This window comes from Teleopsis dalmanni, chromosome 1 (genome assembly GCF_002237135.1).
Source record: "Teleopsis dalmanni isolate 2A chromosome 1, ASM223713v2, whole genome shotgun sequence".
Taxonomy (NCBI): Eukaryota; Metazoa; Arthropoda; class Insecta; order Diptera; family Diopsidae; genus Teleopsis; species Teleopsis dalmanni.
This window is the reverse complement of record NC_051846.1, coordinates 63,318,863-63,336,769: the sequence shown is the minus strand read 5'-3', so window position 1 is coordinate 63,336,769 and position 17,907 is coordinate 63,318,863. Positions and strand designations below refer to the sequence as shown.

The 17,907-nt window shown below is 28.8% G+C and overlaps 1 protein-coding gene across 1 annotated transcript in view; it reads left to right on the top strand.

Annotated features, from left to right (window-relative positions):
* Nucleotides 1–9,784: 9,784 nt before the first annotated feature.
* LOC119682708 (polycystic kidney disease protein 1-like 3) overlaps nucleotides 9,785–17,907 on the top strand; it is a 10,194-nt gene continuing 2,071 nt past the window's right edge. The window contains exons 1-2 of the mRNA XM_038096204.1: nucleotides 9,785–9,812; nucleotides 17,138–17,905. Coding sequence (XP_037952132.1) covers nucleotides 9,800–9,812; nucleotides 17,138–17,905 — 781 coding nt within the window. The 5' untranslated portion in view covers nucleotides 9,785–9,799. The remainder of the gene's footprint in view (nucleotides 9,813–17,137; nucleotides 17,906–17,907) is intronic.

The window sequence follows — 17,907 nt, the reverse complement described above, 5'->3', positions numbered from 1 at the left end:
TTTGACCAAAAAAATTTTTTTAAATAAAATTGTTATTATTATTTTAACAAATTATTTCCCATAACTTTAAGAATGAATACAATTGAAAAAAAAAACAAAAAACAAAACAAGATTTTAATTTTTAATTAAATTTTATTTCAGTTTAAAGTGTAATTTAATAGCTTTATCAACCACTTTTGACCAATAAACATACGCGACTCATAAACCGTAAAAGTCAGGTCAGGTACTTCTATCGCTTAAATGAAATCGAATTTCTATGAATTTGACGCAATCCAAAAAATGTTATGGTCAAAATTTTACTGCATCTTTCCCAGAAAATTTTTATTTAACATTTTTTTTTTTTCATTCATAATTTTTAAAATTTATTTTATAAAAATTGTTGTGTAATAAATTATGCGTTATGCATTCTATGATAATAATTTTCCACTAAACTGAATTTTAGTACGAAGCTATGGCTATGATGGAATTTTAATTTTTAATTTAATTCAAATAAATTTTAAACTCTATAAAAATGTATATATTAAAGTAACCTTCACTGAATAATTTTCTGAATTTATTTTATAATTGTCATAAAAGAATGGTTACAGGCTCCTCGGGGTGGTATGCAGATCTGAGGTCAGTTATTGATGAAGTGAAGTCTGATGTGTACAAACTTGAGCACTTTTACTGAAGAGTAAAAGTGCTCAAGTGCACAGACTCAACTATCCATTTATTTTATTTCAATCTGTTATTACAATCGAAAGGCGCATATAGACTATGTCCAGTGACATAATCAAGACATCCCTCGAGGTTTTCCCACTCAATCTTGTAAAAGTGTTGGAAGGTGATATAGAATATGACTATGAAGTATTGTACAATATACTTCACTGTTCTACAAATGAAAAAAAAAATTTTAAGACGTTGTGAAAAAGGATGAGAATTGCTCATAACTATCAAGCACCACAATACAGCTTATTTAGAGCTCTTTCCTCTTAATACAACATATGAACAACTACAAACGATACTTCATCATCATCATCCTTTGCGTGACAATCAGTGTAGGATCTAGGCATGTTTTACAACAACCTTCCATTCTTCTCTATCCCTTGCTATCTCTACAAACGTTACTTACTTACCTAATTGACTTTAAAATCTTATTATCGGGTTTCGGTATGAAGAAGTACTCCTTACCAGACGCCTCAGCAGTCTATGCGCCTTCTCTAGTCTCGTACATAAAGCGCCACTTGTGCTCCTTCATCTTGATCGTTTTATCATAGCTCCGGTCTCTTTATGCCTACCACTTTAAACACCCTTTTTTGCTGGAATATCGTCATCCATTCCCAAGCTAGTGAAGATGCTAAATAATAATTCGCTAAATTTTATCAATGTCATTATAAAGCTCGTACAGTTTGTAATTCGTTCAGATGCAGTAGTTGTCGCCAACGCGAAGAGAACGAAAGATTTTACGAAAAACTTTTTCTAAATGTTACAACAAAAAAGAATACAAAAAAAAACCCCTAGCAGAAAGTGGTGTAGCAGGTGGCTCACATTTAGAGAAGATATAATGGCTTAAATTGAAGCAATACATTCCGAAAATATAATGGAAAAGTTGAGAGCAAACCCAGAGAGCTGGTGACCCATATAGTCAAGTGTGATTCAAGTCTTCACAGCTAAGAAACTAGACCTAGAAAGGAGAACCAGAAACAAGGCTAACAAATAGAGGAGACACCAAAAAAATGCGGCCAAAAATGGACGTCTGGAAGCAGATCGAAAATCACAAATACATGACAAAGAGACTCTCCACAAAGTAATACAAAAGCGGTTCCGATGGAGAATAAATTTCGCCAAAGAGACCCCCTCTTTTGGTCCGTATACTATATATAAATGTTAGGGAGTTGGGCACACCATTCCAACGATTATCAGTCTGACGGTGCATAAAACATTCTACTCCCTTACCACAAAATATATATAAATATAAATATTTTATTTAAAAAGAATTTAATTTTTCTTATCTTTTAAAGCAATGATGATGATTTCATCTTTCGGAGTGTTATCAGAACTTAAATTCTCAACAGTTAATCGATAATTGTATTAAACTCTTATTTCATTTTAATATAAATGCAAAAAACCGTAAATACGTTCAATTAATTATATACTTCATTAACTAATTAATTAAAGTTATTTATCATTCGTATGCACACTCACTTAACAAACAGTAGCTTAGCATCGTAGATGACTGTCAAAGCGTACATTACAAACAGTGCAACCAATACAAAAAAACAGTCTCGATTCGCTTTTAAAACGTTCTCATTTTTGTTATTACTTATATTTAGCGACTGTCATTGGAGAAAACTGCTTGCTTAGTTCGCTTTTGTTATGATTGTTAAGTTTACAACGAAGGCAGTAAAACAATCTTATTATCTAAATAAATAAATAAATAAATAAATAAATATTAGTAATATTTGCTTTTAAAAAGCAAGTATTACTAATATATTAAATATTAACACTTTAATTCTGTCCGTTTTAATATTTTAATTTTCAAAATCAAAGTCAAAAAAGAAAATGTGTTAATGCAAAGTGATTTCCTATGATTCATATATATTTGAATAATTAATATTTTTATCAGAGCTTTTTCACATATACTTATATGTGTATTTATATGAATATTTTTTATTATATGAATTTTTTTTTTAAATGTATATGACTTAATTTTATTCACTACTTCTGGAATGTTACTTTACTTATGTAAAAAGTAACAATAGCAAAATATTTTAATAGAAGTATAATTCTCACCAATTAAAGCTGAAAACGAAAGAATGGAAATAAATACCTTGAATGAAATTAAAAACATTCCCAACTTAGAATTTCGAATAGTTTACATATTTTGCAAATAACAAATCTTTAAGCAAAAGGTTCTAACCAACCCATTTGGATTTGGAGCAAGTTTAACGCAAACGTGAAGGCAAATTGAAATTACACAGAAACCTATAAATTGTAGATACAATTATTTCGCATTTCGCAGCATAAAATCTCACAAATAGTAAAAAAAATAAACAACATTTATTAATTTAAATTTTTTTCATATGTTCTCTGATACACTGGGCTGTTGCCTGATGATGTTGGCAAATGTTGGCAAACGTTTATGTTGACTGGTAGACGCTATCAACATTTTTTCCCAGCGTTTAAAATTAAATATTTTAAAACGCGCTTCGACCGTGCTTAAATGTTGGTGGCAACATAATTTGTTCTGGTTTTAAGCACACAATCAAGACAAGCATAGAGAAGAGAAATAGCGCAAAGATTGCAAGTGGCAAGTGGCAACGACAATAATTGCAGCATTGCCATATATGAATATATGCTGCAATGACTGTTGTTGCTGTTGCTGCTGAAGTTGCTGTTGCTGCAACCTTCATTCACTGTCTACTTGACAACATAAGCGCGGCGGCAACAACAAGTGAATAGCAACTGCAACAGCAGCAGCTGCCGCAAAACGTGCTGCTTCTTCGTAATTTAATAAGCAGCACTGCAGGCAGGCACGCAGGAAGGCAGGCAGGCAGGCAGTAGGTGTTGCAGCTAAGACCGACAAAACAGAAAAAAAAAATTGTGCTGCCACACTACCGCAATAAGCCAGTTTACGCAATTTACATTTGCCCTAACTGAGGTTGGGATTTGGGCGTGTTTGAAGTTCAAATTAAAAAATACAAGAAAAAAAGATATTAAATGCAAAATCTTAACTCGACTTGTTGCACGTTGCACGTTGCACTTCACCTTTTGCACTGCATTACTTCCGGTGGTGATCCATTCTGATATGACTTGTAACTTAACATATCACAATAAAGTTATTTATATAACAAATTTTTTTTATCTATATATATATATATGTATGGTATATATATAATACCATATAAAGCAATGTAACGATGTAGTATGGCAGAACGGAAATCATTGAAATAGTTTAGAGAATTTCTAGCTAAAAAGCCAACGCATGAGAAAATTTTCACTGCAACAGTAAAAGTGCAATAATTATGCGAAACGACAGCAATTTTGTCGGTGCATCCTGACGTGTTAATTTGCCGTACAAGCTCATTAGACTGCAATGGTGTATATCCAGTTTGGGACAGTAAAATTCTTAAAATATTATGAAATAAAGTGAATGATTCATTTCTGTTCACTACGTTGGCCGTGTTCAGGTTGATGAGGATGGCAAATATATCTGAATGACAGCACCACTGCTAATGATCATATAAAATGATGATTAATATAATAATGATGATGTTGCTGAGACTCTTACTGATGCTGTTACTGATGCTATTACTGTTGCTGCTATTACCGATGTTGACCACAATGATTAAGCTACATTAGCGTTCACGATTTTGCAAGTTTGTCAACAGTTTTTAATTTTTCGTTTTTAATATTTTGCGGTTTCTTAAACTTAACCTTCGCTACATCTACACATATATGTCTATGTCATATATGTATTTTTTAATAAACCAATAATTTACAGATTTTATGTTAATAGTCTTAATTTGTTAACTTATTGGTAACTGTAACGGTTGAAGTTCTTTATAAGCCACTTTAATGATGAAAGCTGAAGAGTTTATGTTTTACGGACTTTATTTCGTGCTATTAACATAAAATCAGTTAACAGCATTTCTTTTCCGTATGTTTCATATTAATTCTTACATTAACAGTGATTTAATGCTAATTAAAAACAGTGTTTCAGTTAGTAAATTCTCTTATTTGACTTTTATGAAATTTTGTAAAACGATTTGTTCCAAATGATCCTGTTTTATGATGTGCATTTATCAACAAGATGTGTATATTAAGATTTTTGCTTGATATTGTACGAGACGCTGAAGAGTAAAGTAATTTATTATAATTAGAAATGATTCAACTAAATTATTCAGTATTATTGAAAAAAAAGGAAATGGAAAGATTGAAAAATTAGTTTAAGTTCCATTTCATCTCTATTTTGTTAGAAATCATTTGCACTCAAATCAAGACCAGGTCGTATTGCTTATTGCAACCTGGTCTTGATGATCGATTCTAATTTTGAAATGGAATTCAAAAATTTCTGATGTCTACACACAGAAATAAATGTTTGATTTTGCTTATTTGCAGTGCATAATATTATTATGTTAGTCTCCAGGAACGACTAAATTTTTTTTCCAAAAAAACCTTATAACCCAATAATAGTACTCACTGTACCATATTCAACCCTAAAATCTCTGAATAAAATCCAGAAAGTTTCTATATTTACACACCTCCTAAGCTAACCCTTGATTGTGCAGATGAGAACATTCAATATTTTTTTCCGTAAAGACTTTAGAGAATAAGACTCAAATGTATTACTCACGGTATCGTGTTTGATCGTAATCTCTACAGAAAGCTAATAAATCTATATTTCTCCGAAGCTCACTTCTGATTCATTTAGTTGGATTATCAGATGTTGTTAGTTTCTAGAAACTACAATAATTTTTTTCCAAAGAAAACTTATAAAACAATTATAATAATCACTGTACCAATCTCTGAATAAAATCCAGAAAGTATCTATATTTATACACCTCTGAATGTAACCCTTTATTTTACATTTTATCAGGGATTGTCTTGATTCTGTCATAACATTCAATTGAGTTATCCGATGTTAATTTTCAGAATGACAATATTTTATTCCAAAAAAAAACTTTATAAAATGAAACTAAAATTTATTATTCATTGTACCGTGATTGATTCTAATCTGTGTATAATCTCCAGAAAGTTTCAACATCTACACGCTTATAAAGTTAATACGAGATTCTGCTTCTTGGCAGTACATAACATTCAGTTAGTCAGTCAGTTAGTTTTTGGAATAATATTATTTTTTCTGAACAGGATTTATAAAATGAGACCAAAATTTTTTATTCATTATGTTCTGACTGATCCCAATCTCTCGATAAAATACAGCAAGCTCATATATCTACGGTTCTCTTGATGTTAGATTCCGTTTTTGGTCAGTGGTATAACATTCAGTTAGTTCATCAAGTGTATGTTTTTAGAAATAATATATATTTTCCAGGACAGTACACTTACGAAAACATGCTTTAACTACATACTAGTTAAATTAACCTGAGCATTATGTTAGAGAAATTTTAACTCATGTGATAAAGAAGATATAAAAACCAACATGTGTTATAATTGAACCAACATCTAGTAAAAATATCTTGACCTGAAATTTAGTTAAAATCTGGTTAAATCAATTAAATTATTTTTATAAATGCACCTGATATAATTATGTGGCATATAAAAAAACAATGCTTGGAGTCAACAAAATATGTTATATGTATGTCTAGAACACTACTACGAAAATTGGAAGTTAAATTTTGGAAGAACAAGAAAACTAGAAAAATCTAGAGATTGATGAGGTGAGAGTGTGCAGCAAAATATCAGAGAGTTGAATATCAGCAACTGAAAGGAAAATGCTGAAAGCAAAACCGAGTGAAGGTACAATGCAAAACCGACTTAGTTACTTAATGGACTATATATTTAAAAAATATTCGAAGGTTATTGCAAACCAGCTTATGTTCTTAATGGAGTATATATTTAGTAGATATTCGGAAGCTGTTGTGAAACTAGCTAAGGTTTTTAATGGATTATATATTAAGTAGATATTCTAGATTTTCTATATAACTGGAATAAATGGAATCTATATAATCCTCATATATTTTTTTATGATGATGATGTTAATATAGATATATATTTTTTAAATATCTAACTTATATTTGTAATTAAAGATTTCTTAAACTTTACCTGTCTATTTCGCAATGTTTTAGTTAGGTAAATTAGTCACTATTTTTGATATTACAATCTTATGTATAGAATGCATTGATTAATTTTAATTTTCAAATAAAAATATTAACCATAAATGTTAAAGGTATATACTTCAAGTCCTGATTCATATTATGAACTCATATTTGAAAACCACAAATTCAAAAGAAAATAAGACTTCTTTAGAATGCATTATTAGGTCATAGGAACTTTAACTTTCGATTGGTCATAACGCTTTGTATTTTCCAAAAATATTTATGTATATATTTTACTTAAATATTTAAAAATTGATAAATTTTTTACATACTCATATACCAAAAAATATATATGTAATATTTCAAAACATACGAGCACACAATATGCGTACATATATTACGTGTGTTGGCAAATGAGTCACATTGCACCAGAAAGCGACATTCTATTGATTTTGTGAGTATTACAGAATTTTTAAAAGCATTTCAAGGCACACTCAGGCTTACACTTTACAAAAATATGTTGAGATACGCTAAACCCATTTGACATGGAAAAATATTTACAATAATTGCAATAATTCTTATTTGCTGCCAAAGTACAAAACTCCATAAATATTAAATTTTTTTAATTTTTTTTTTTCATTTATTCTATTTGTTTCAGATACCATGTATCTCGTAAATGCGCCCAGAGAAATAGGTTAATAAAATATAACTGCTTTTTATTTGAGTTTTTTATTTATTCTATACAAAGCCACTTTGCCATTTATGTCAAATTGACATTTGCATGTGAATATTTGATGAATGACTTAATTAATTAATAAAGTTTTGCGGGCACAAATAATTTAACAGTTGACATGGCATACAAAAGACGATAATAACGAAACGAAATGGGAAAAATGATAAATAAAATCACTTAGTTGAGTAGACAAAAGTTAAATTACTGGTTAGACAAACAATTAGTAACCTAATTTATGTGCCAAGATGTAAACTACATCAAATGCACTTACTGACCCAATTTAGGGGCATCCACTGAACAAGCCTAAGCAGCTAAACACGCCCGTATCTACAATTGTACAAGACATAAAAAACTTCACTTCCTACTGCGTTGCTCTCTTACACTTTTCCTTTTTTTTGTTTTTATTTTTTTTTGTTTTTGTTTAAAAAACACATTTTTCTTAACAAAATTTAATTACCATTATTTATTCTTACCACAGCACAATTTCTAACAACCCACTTAAGGCTTGTTAAGACCCGCTGGCTGCATGTGGACTTGACTCCACCTTTGACATTAATCAGTTTTCTTTAGGTAGAGACCAGAAGAAAAAAGTGAGAAGAAATGAAAAGTGCTTACAAATCACGCCAGCCCAGTTCGCTTAAGCCACTTAAGCCCATAAAAAATTTAGAAAAATTGTTTTAGTAATAAAAACAAAATTCATATAAAAGCACAACAGCAACTACATTTTATTATTTCGAAATTGATAGCTACTTTATTTTGCATATAAGCTTAACTGTGTAAAAAAAATTTTTTTTTATATATATATATAAAATATGTATATTTAATTTATTAAAAATTTGTGCCATAGATGCGTACTTTGAGCCCAGCACTACTACTAATTAAGCTCATCAATTAATCAAAATTTTCATTGCTTAAAAACCTTAAAAAATTAAGTAAAATCTATTTTTTTTCATATAATTTTTTTTATGAAAAAAATATTGTTAATATTTTCACAAATTTATTTAGCTAATATATTTTAATTTTTCATAATTTTTTTTTAATTTTTAAACATATTTTTTTAGTATTTTTTTGTAATTTTTCAATTTTATCTTAGACCACCAAAAAGAAATTCCATTTCTGGCTTTGAATAATTAATCTTGTCTTTAAAGGTTAAATGACGTTCAAATTTAGAAAAAAAAAATATTTTTTATACGTCAATATTTTTTTCAAATTTTTTATTTTTTTTTTTGTTAATAAATACTTTGTACTCATTTAACGTAATTTGCATTTTAGCATTTTTACTAACTTAAAAACATAGTTTTTAACTTATAATATTAGGTGTGAATGCGTTTCACAAAATAGTAGAAAATTATTTTAAATAAATTGTAAACAAAATAAAAAATAAATAGAAATATATTTATATAAAAATTAATAGATCTAAAAAATTATACTGTGACATTATCACTCCTAGTAATAATAACCTATAATATACACATGGATTTTTTTTAAAAATTCTACAAGATTGCAGACGAAATGCCGTAAAAATTCATATGAACCATCTAAAAACCAAGATGTGGCTTAAGGATTCTTTAATATATAATAATATAATAATAATTATTATTATAAATAGACAACTATGTGTCATATTTTAACTAAATGTTTAGGTTTCAAAATTCCAATGCCTAGATCAAGGCTGTCCAAAGCACAGTCCACCGGCCTCCCGGCTAATATTTGTGCCGCCCACTACGTATTTCTAATCTACCACTATTAAGCAAATTATCTCTTAGTTATATTTTAGTAACATCACATTATTTTATTTTTATGGTATCCCAAATAAATGAATTAAAATATTTTAAATAATTTATTACACTTATTATTACGTTAATTTATTTAATTGCGAAAGACTTTAGTATATATTATATACATTATACATAGTATATATAGTGCCGTAAGTGATTACATTAAAAATAAACTAATATCAATAATGCTGATATTACAAGTATTAAAACTAATTATTAATCCTAAATTTATCATTATCGTCGTATTTTTATTTTTCTTCGGAAAAATTATGAACATATGTAATTATTTCTGCCGCCCTCCAACCTATTCAGTGTTTTGTATTAGCCCGCGATCTTATCTGGTCTGAACAGCCCTGGCCAGATAGTGAAGTCTGCATCTTTCCATAGCTGGACAGGCGCATTGAAAGTATTCTGCTGTTTACTATTGCTCTTGAGAGAGTCGGCAGGAATCGTTGTCTGCCAGACTTAAGGAATCGACTTAAGGAGTTGAGATCTTGGATTTGCTGTGTAATTTAACAAGACAAGATACAATGATATGTATATGTACGTAAGTGCGCCCTACTCTTAAATAAGAAAAAAATATATATCACTTTTATTGAAATGTCCCAAAACGATAGTATTTTAGTAAGTTTACTGACATACAACAGTCAATTAAATAACAATACTAGAAAAATAAATACTTTTTTTAAAGTTAATTAGTTTTGACAGAAAAGCCACGCTTTCTTATAATCAAAAAAAAGCTATTTTTTATAATTTAGACGGCTTTGAATATTAAAGAAAAGACAAGCACAAAAATTTAGTTACTTTATTGAAATTTGGCGTCCTTAAAACCCCTGTAATACTGTTTTTAATAATTCTTGTTGTATAGTTCGGCCCATTCATTGTCGAAGGAAGAGCAATAGATTTATTTTAAGACTATATCTAGCGCATATACAACGAAATTGATGCATGCTAAAAACTTATTTCCTAGAGGCACTCATTCACAACAAAAGCTTACTAAATGCCATCTTTAACTTTATTTAAGTTTTCAAATGGTTTCAAAACCTTCGAGCTGTATAAGATAATACAGTTAAATAATAAAGAGAAATGGATTCTTAGTATCAACCCAGCTAATATTCAATGGAATGTCAAAAAAACTAGGTATTCGTACAAGGATATAACCACATTCTAAAGTTGGTGATGTTTCAAGAATTTAAATCTAATTTTTAGTCAAAAATTCCAACTAAACACTAAAAGTTCAGAAAGGTCAATTAAAAAATTAACTCCAAACTCCACATACTTAGTCTTCTTTTGCTCTACCAGAAACTTCCCACATATCTTGAAAGCACTTTATTCTTTCACAAAAGCTATTTGTTTTTATGCTTTGCTGTTTTTCTTTTCTTCCAAAATTTTTCTCTATTCTTTCTATATTCTTTATATATTTTTGTTTTTTTTTTTTTTGTTCTTAATTTTTTTTAGTTCTCACATTTGCAACGTTTTGTTTTCAACTGAACTAAATTTAATTATCTTCATTAACTGTAACAGCTTTGCAGAAATTATTTTAACACATTTTAGGGTTCATTGATTGAAAGCCAATATAATTTTGTATTCCGGAAAACGATTATTAAATTTTTTTTTTTAGTTTTCTTTAAACCGAATTTTTTTTAAATTATAAAAAAAAATTTTTTTCTGAAATTCGTTTCAATTTTTGCAAATATTTTGCATATTGTTTTTAAAATTTCACGCTGAGTGAATGTAAAATTCGCAATATTTTTCTGTATTTGCTTTAATTTAATTCAATTTCTATTTTATTTTTTTATTATTTAATTTATTTTTGTTTTTTTTTATTTTTAAATTTTTCTTTTACTCAAAAGTTCATTAACTTTGGCTTTTACTTCTGACCAGGCCAGCAAAAACAAAACCAAAACGACTTGACAGTATTAATTAAAAACAAAAATTTCTGTTTTGTTTTATGTAAATTAATTACATTCAGGTCAGTTTTATTTGCAGTAGGTGTAATTTATGCTTAAATTTCATTTTTTTTTATATTTTTATATATGTATATTATATTTCAAACCCTTTAAGCATATTTTTTTTAACATAATTCTTTCATTAACAAAAAAAAACTGCAAGGTATAAACATTTAAATATATTGTTAATTAAAGTTCTAAAATCATTTAAAGCGATAAACACTGGTTTTTTACAAGAACTAAAAAAAAATTAAATATCATTGAAGGATTCAATATAATTGTTGTTTTGTTATTTTATTCTCTAAAAAATTAAAAACTAAAAAAGTATACTAAAAAACTGCAGTCATGAAAAATTTAAGGGAAAATTGATGAACAACGCAATTAACGTTTAGGAATTGATAGAATTTTGCTAGCAAAAATTTGGAGTAAACAAAAAACACCAGAAAAATGTGATGCGTGTATAGAGGCAAGATATAATTCGGCATCAAATAATTTTGTAAATAATAGTCTAAATTGAAATGTAGAGAAAGGTGAAATACAAATTCTTCCTCCGCCTCAAATTACACCAGAAAGTTATACCAATAGAAGCAATAAAATTACTTTAAATGATAAATTATGTACTTTATACTACAAATATCATATATGCATATATATGACAAATGCTTGATAGTTTCACGCGATTTTAATACTGGAATTTAAATTCAGGAAGAGAATACTCTTTATTTATAGTCGTTGAAACTTCTAAGATAATCCATTTAATCACAAACTCATAAGAGTTGTAACCACATTGAATATTGCTATGATCCAGTACTCATTCATAAATCTGGCCCATTATGTCTTCTAACCTTTAACAATAGTTTACTAGCACTTTAATCTAAGAAATAGGTAGGTCAGATATTGTTGAGATACCAGAGAGATATTCATGGATAGCTGAAACAGTATTTGTCAACATCTTGCAGATTCGAAAAATAAAATATGTATATTTAAATGTCTTCGCAAGAAATAATATCATTTAAGTTGAAAATATAATATTTTACGAGCGGATGCTTTCACCCATTCTGTAGATCTTAGGCCTTCTCATGAAGCAAGGCTAGAAGTCTTGAAAAACCCCGAGGAACTATCAGAAACTGATATCAAAATGTTCTTAAATGGTTGTTTTATCAGGTCAATGTTCTTTTATCCCGTCATCTATTCTTTTGAATAGTTATGATGTGATTTTAATTGTCTAGATGCACATTAAAATATTTTACATATTGTGACAACTCCAGAAATATAGTTTATGTGATCAATAATTCGTAATAAATTATAGAAATCATCAACATTGCCTATATACACATGTTATCTTACTTAAACTTTTGAAGTAGATTGCAGTAATCTAGCCATAAACGACCGAGAGTGATGCGTCTTTATAATGAAAAGATGTTTAGACGGGTACGAATAGCAAAGAAACGACAAGGACAAAAATTTTATTTAATTTATTGAAATTTGGGTGACCATACAACGGTGTTTCGAGTCAAGTATTCAATCAAGTATTTATCAACAGTGATCGTAGAAAATAATTTTTTTTTCTTTTTTTATAAAATAATTTTTTTTATAAATTTTTTTTTTATAATAAAAAGTCGTATTGTTCTTAATGGAATATTTAATTTTAGTATCTATATATCTAGCATTTCTAGTTTATACATCTAGTATATATCTAGATTTCTTCATATCTATCCATTTTCTTTCTTTCTTTTTATTTAGGACAAATACCAATTGTTATACTATATACTAAATATATAAAATACTTAAATTATAATAGTTTTTTCTATCTACAATAGAAAAAAAAAAATTGCATTTACGCACGTGTTCATTATAATAAAATATTGACTACAAAAAGATATAGATAAAATTAGTTATAATAAACAAAGATGTAATAGTTTGATAAGTAAGAGCATTGTCTAACGTTTTCGTAACGGATTAATCTTACAAAAAAAAGAACATAAATATATAATTAAAAATTTAAACAAATAAAATAAATTTATCTTTCTAATTTTACTATTTTTTTTTTTGTGCACCAACTAGATAATCTTCTTATTTCATGGTAAAAAAAAAACAACTGCATTAATTACTTTAGTTTAAAAAAAAAATAGTAAAAACCGAAAATAGTTCCTCCAATATCAGTGCTATTTGCTGAAATCATAGCTTTTTATATATATTGGCCAATATACATATTCATAGATAAAAAAATACCGTTTTCTCAGTTAAGTCAATAAATCTTCAGACTCTTTCCAGTCATTAAAGCTTGACCATTTAATCAATCGTGGTATCGTGGCTTTATTGCGAATTTTATGCTTCACAGTTTAAATTCAAATTGCTAATTTATTTATATATGCATTTATTTATTTTTAAATATTTATCGTACTTAAAACCACAGAGTAAAGATATCAAATTTTATTTGGCATAAGAAAGGTTTAAAAATTCTTTTATAACTGATTTTAAGCATTTTTTTCTAGGGATTTGCATAAAAATATTTTGATATTCGAACTTCTTTATGGATCGAACTCATTTCTGGAAGTCTAGTTTTGGCAAATTTCTTTAGAAATTTTTACATAAAATTAAGCAAATTAACTTTCAATTTCTTTTCTATTTTGTCAACCAACCGCAAATTTGGGTTGAAGTGAACTTTCGCTCTTACGTTTTTATCTTATAAATTTTTTATCTTCATTTTGAACGAAGATTGTACAGTAATAATCATAATACATAATAATAATGAACTCTTTATTTTGTTTTTTTTTTTTTATTTTGTGTACTGCTGAAACCAACAATAGTTTGCAATTAATTTGCAGTCAGATACTTTTTAAAAGATATTTTGGACATTAACGCCGCAGTGCTTGACGTGTAATTAAGTTGACAAAAATTTTCGTAATTATGTGGTAACCTTTTATTAATTTTAATTTCATATTTTAAAAACACACCAATTTTATTTATTTTTTTTTTTTTGTAAATAAACCCACAATTTGTGTAATTTTTTTGCAATTATTGTCATTTAAATAGTGAAAATGTGTAATTGCAATAAAACTGAGTAACAAGTTTCGATTTCATTAAGAAAAATAATGTCGCTCAATTAAATCTCAAAATACAAAATTTTTACATACCACACAAGACTTGACATAAAATAATAATGTTAAAAAAATTAAATAAATAAAAATATAAACCAAAAAAAAAACAAAAAATGAATAAATAAACTGTAATTGAACTAATATCGAGACAATTAAAATATTTCAACTACACCAGTGTAAACAATCTTGCTTAAGAACTGTCAAGAACCCACACGCAATGTTAAAAGTACTTCGGTTCCACTCACACAACTTGAGTCCAAAAGTGTACCAAAAGAGTAAACAAACTGTCAATTTTGCCAAATCGCACATAACATTTGCGAAATTCTATTTATTCCACACAATAAAGTAACTTTTAAAATTTATTTATATTAATAATAAAATAAATATTTCACAATTATTTCATTTGGATTTTGGTATTTTGTTCATTTCTACATGGGCGCATACACTCGTATGTGCTGTCAGGGTTTGTGACAGTTCAGCAAGAAAAATTATGTCCAAAATCTTAGATTGTTTCAAAACTGACATTTTGTGCAATGAAAACAAAAACCGATTTGCAAATGAAATACAAAATGTATCTAACTGAAGCTAACTGATATCTTATAAGTCTGATTTACTAGTCTTACTGCACAACTTTGAGGTTAACAATTTTTCAATTTAATTAATTGATTGGTTTATGTGCAACTTAATTGTAAATTGTCAAATGGATTGAGTTAATTTATGTTTCTGTGCTGGCAACACTACTCTACTTAATGGATTACAAACAATGTTATTCTTGTTACAGCTTAACAATTTCGATAATGCAATTAAAGCTCATAGCTAAGCCAAACGAAACCAAAGGTGAGGTTGGTAAAGAACAGTGACGGATATTTCAAAAACAAATTAAGGGGTCATAAATGTATTAAGTGCTAGTTTACGAAATTATCAATTTAACACATATTTCTTAACAAAGAGTATTAAAAGAGTTTCCCAATATGTATATTAATCGCATCAATAAACCAATAGACCAGGTTCTATTGTTCCACGAGCTTCTCGTAGTAAAACTCAAGTAAAACACAAATTAAATTTACATGAAAATTTGCTGGTGGAACGGACTTGTGTATACACAATGTTACTACGGGATAGCTCGTGGAACAGACCTAGTTTCATAAATCTAAAAAATGAGTCAAAATTTAAGGAATTATAGATAAACTGTTATAATGTATATAATGCTATACTACTGGATGAAATAGGGGACTATAAAATTTATATAGGTAGTCTATATTAACTAACATATCATGTGTACTGGCGCAATAGATGACCATAAGTTTCAAAAATCTTACGACTAAGTCATACCATATATGTAAGTTATAATAATTCACATTATATTATGTTTTAGGTAAAAATAGTGGATTAGAAATTTCACATAGGTGACTATAGTGTTGTATTATATCCAACTAAAATAATATGTATATTAGTACTATCAACAGGTGATCAATTGTTTTAAAAATTTAACGAATAAGTCATTATTTAGAGAAGTAATCATCATCAGCATTAGAATTCGAAGTGAGCTTTAGCTGCATCAACCAGTTTTCTCTATTGTGCTTTATATGTTGTTTTAGACCTCCAATTTTGGACATGTTTTTTTTTTTTTATGTCATCCATCATGTTGTCGAGCCATCTTTTACGTAGCCTACCTCTGCTGTGATCGTTGTACAGCGTGAAATGCAGTATTCGCTTTTGTGGTCTATCATCCGGGATTCTGATGTGTCCGATTCTTCTCAAGCGCTGCGATTTTGGCAATTTTACAGCTTCTTCGTGGTCCAGGCGAATGGAACCATAAACCTTTCTCAGCACTTTCATTTCAAAAGTTCTGATTTCATTTTCATCTGCTGTCGTTAAAGTCCATATTTCGGCTCCGTAAGATAATACTGGGCGGACGATTGCATTGGAAATGTGTAATTTGGTGCTTCTGGTCACGATTCTAGATTTGAAGATTTTTGCTTGGCCATAATAACTTCTGGTTGCTGCCACAATTCTGTCGTAGATACAAACAATGATGTCGTTGTTGCTATTAATGAGACCACAAAGGTATTCAACGCATTCAACTTCACCAAAAGTGAAATCATCGACTTGAATGGATTCTAAAAATCGGCTGTGCATATTTTTTTCAACAGTCACATAGTTTATTTTGTTCTCGTTAATGTTTAGTTCTACTGCCTTAGCTCTGTTAGAGAACTAGTTTCGAATTGTGTGTTGGGGGCTAAGAAACTCAAGCCTTTTAAAGATTAAGGGTTTTAAGGTGTTCTTTTAAAAAGATCTCCAGTTTTATCAAACAAAAAACAGAAACACAACATATAAATTTTGAAATCATACTTATTTCTTTAAAATTGATATATATTATTTTAAAGTAATTTTTTAAGACATTTTTAATACTTTATTTAACTCGTTAATATTTTTAATACTTCATGCCATATTTTTATTATATTTATTCAATACTCTTCCCTATATTTGTATTGTATAAATGTATCAGTATTTTTAATTTATTGTATTTTTATTATAGCATATCTATATATACAATATATTAAAAATTCTTTATTATTTTTGTGATTTTTTTTACAGATTATTTCTATCAAACATACTTGTAATTAATTTCAAACCTTATCATATGTTATCCCAGTATGTGTCACATAAATTTATTTAACATTATTCATATTAACTAATTCCTTTTAAAGTATTTTATGATATATCAAAAATTTGAAAGAAATCCATTAAATTATTACTTGTCTCTAACACTGTGTTTTATGTTTTTTCTTCCTTCCCATTTTATGTACACGATCAGATCTTGATCCAACACACACAAACAAAATGGAGAACGGCATACAATTGTTGCCGCAAACATCATTAATTATCAACGATTACTTAACACTCAGTTCACCACCCACATATTCACGTTTACCACCGGACGGACATGAATTCCCGCCAAATTTCAGTGAACCACTAATAATGCCTACACCCAATTTACTAAAGGCTGCCAGCCTAATGCAATCCACCACAACTACCATGACAACAGCGAACAGGCATGGCAGCAATGCACACACAAACACAGTTTACACTGAAAAATTATATGCAGCAGCCACTGCTGGCCAGACCACGGTTGCCAGCACACGCACCACACATATAGCCAGTTCCACAGCAAACGGATTAACAACGTCAAAGGTCAGCGTTGAGATGGAACAGCAAAAATCACCACAAATTTCTAATACAGCAGTTGATGCAGTACCACCACCGCTACCTAAATCGGTGCCACCACCAACAGTACCACGTAAAGTATATCGACAAGATTTGGTCGTCAAAGTAGAAGATGCACGTACCGATTTGTTGCAACCTAAAGTCGCACCTACAACTCCTGCACCAACCACAGCTAGCCCTGCCAAGTTAATCTATGAGTCACGTCATAGCCGTTCCACACAAAATCTCACGGCAGCCAGTACACCTACAAGCAAAGCAGATACTGTAGCAGCTTTTGGTGCCAACGTTGACTATAAACGTTCCTTAAGTGCACCACGCAAACATAGCGATTGGCGCAAGGATGAAAAATCAGAGAAAAGT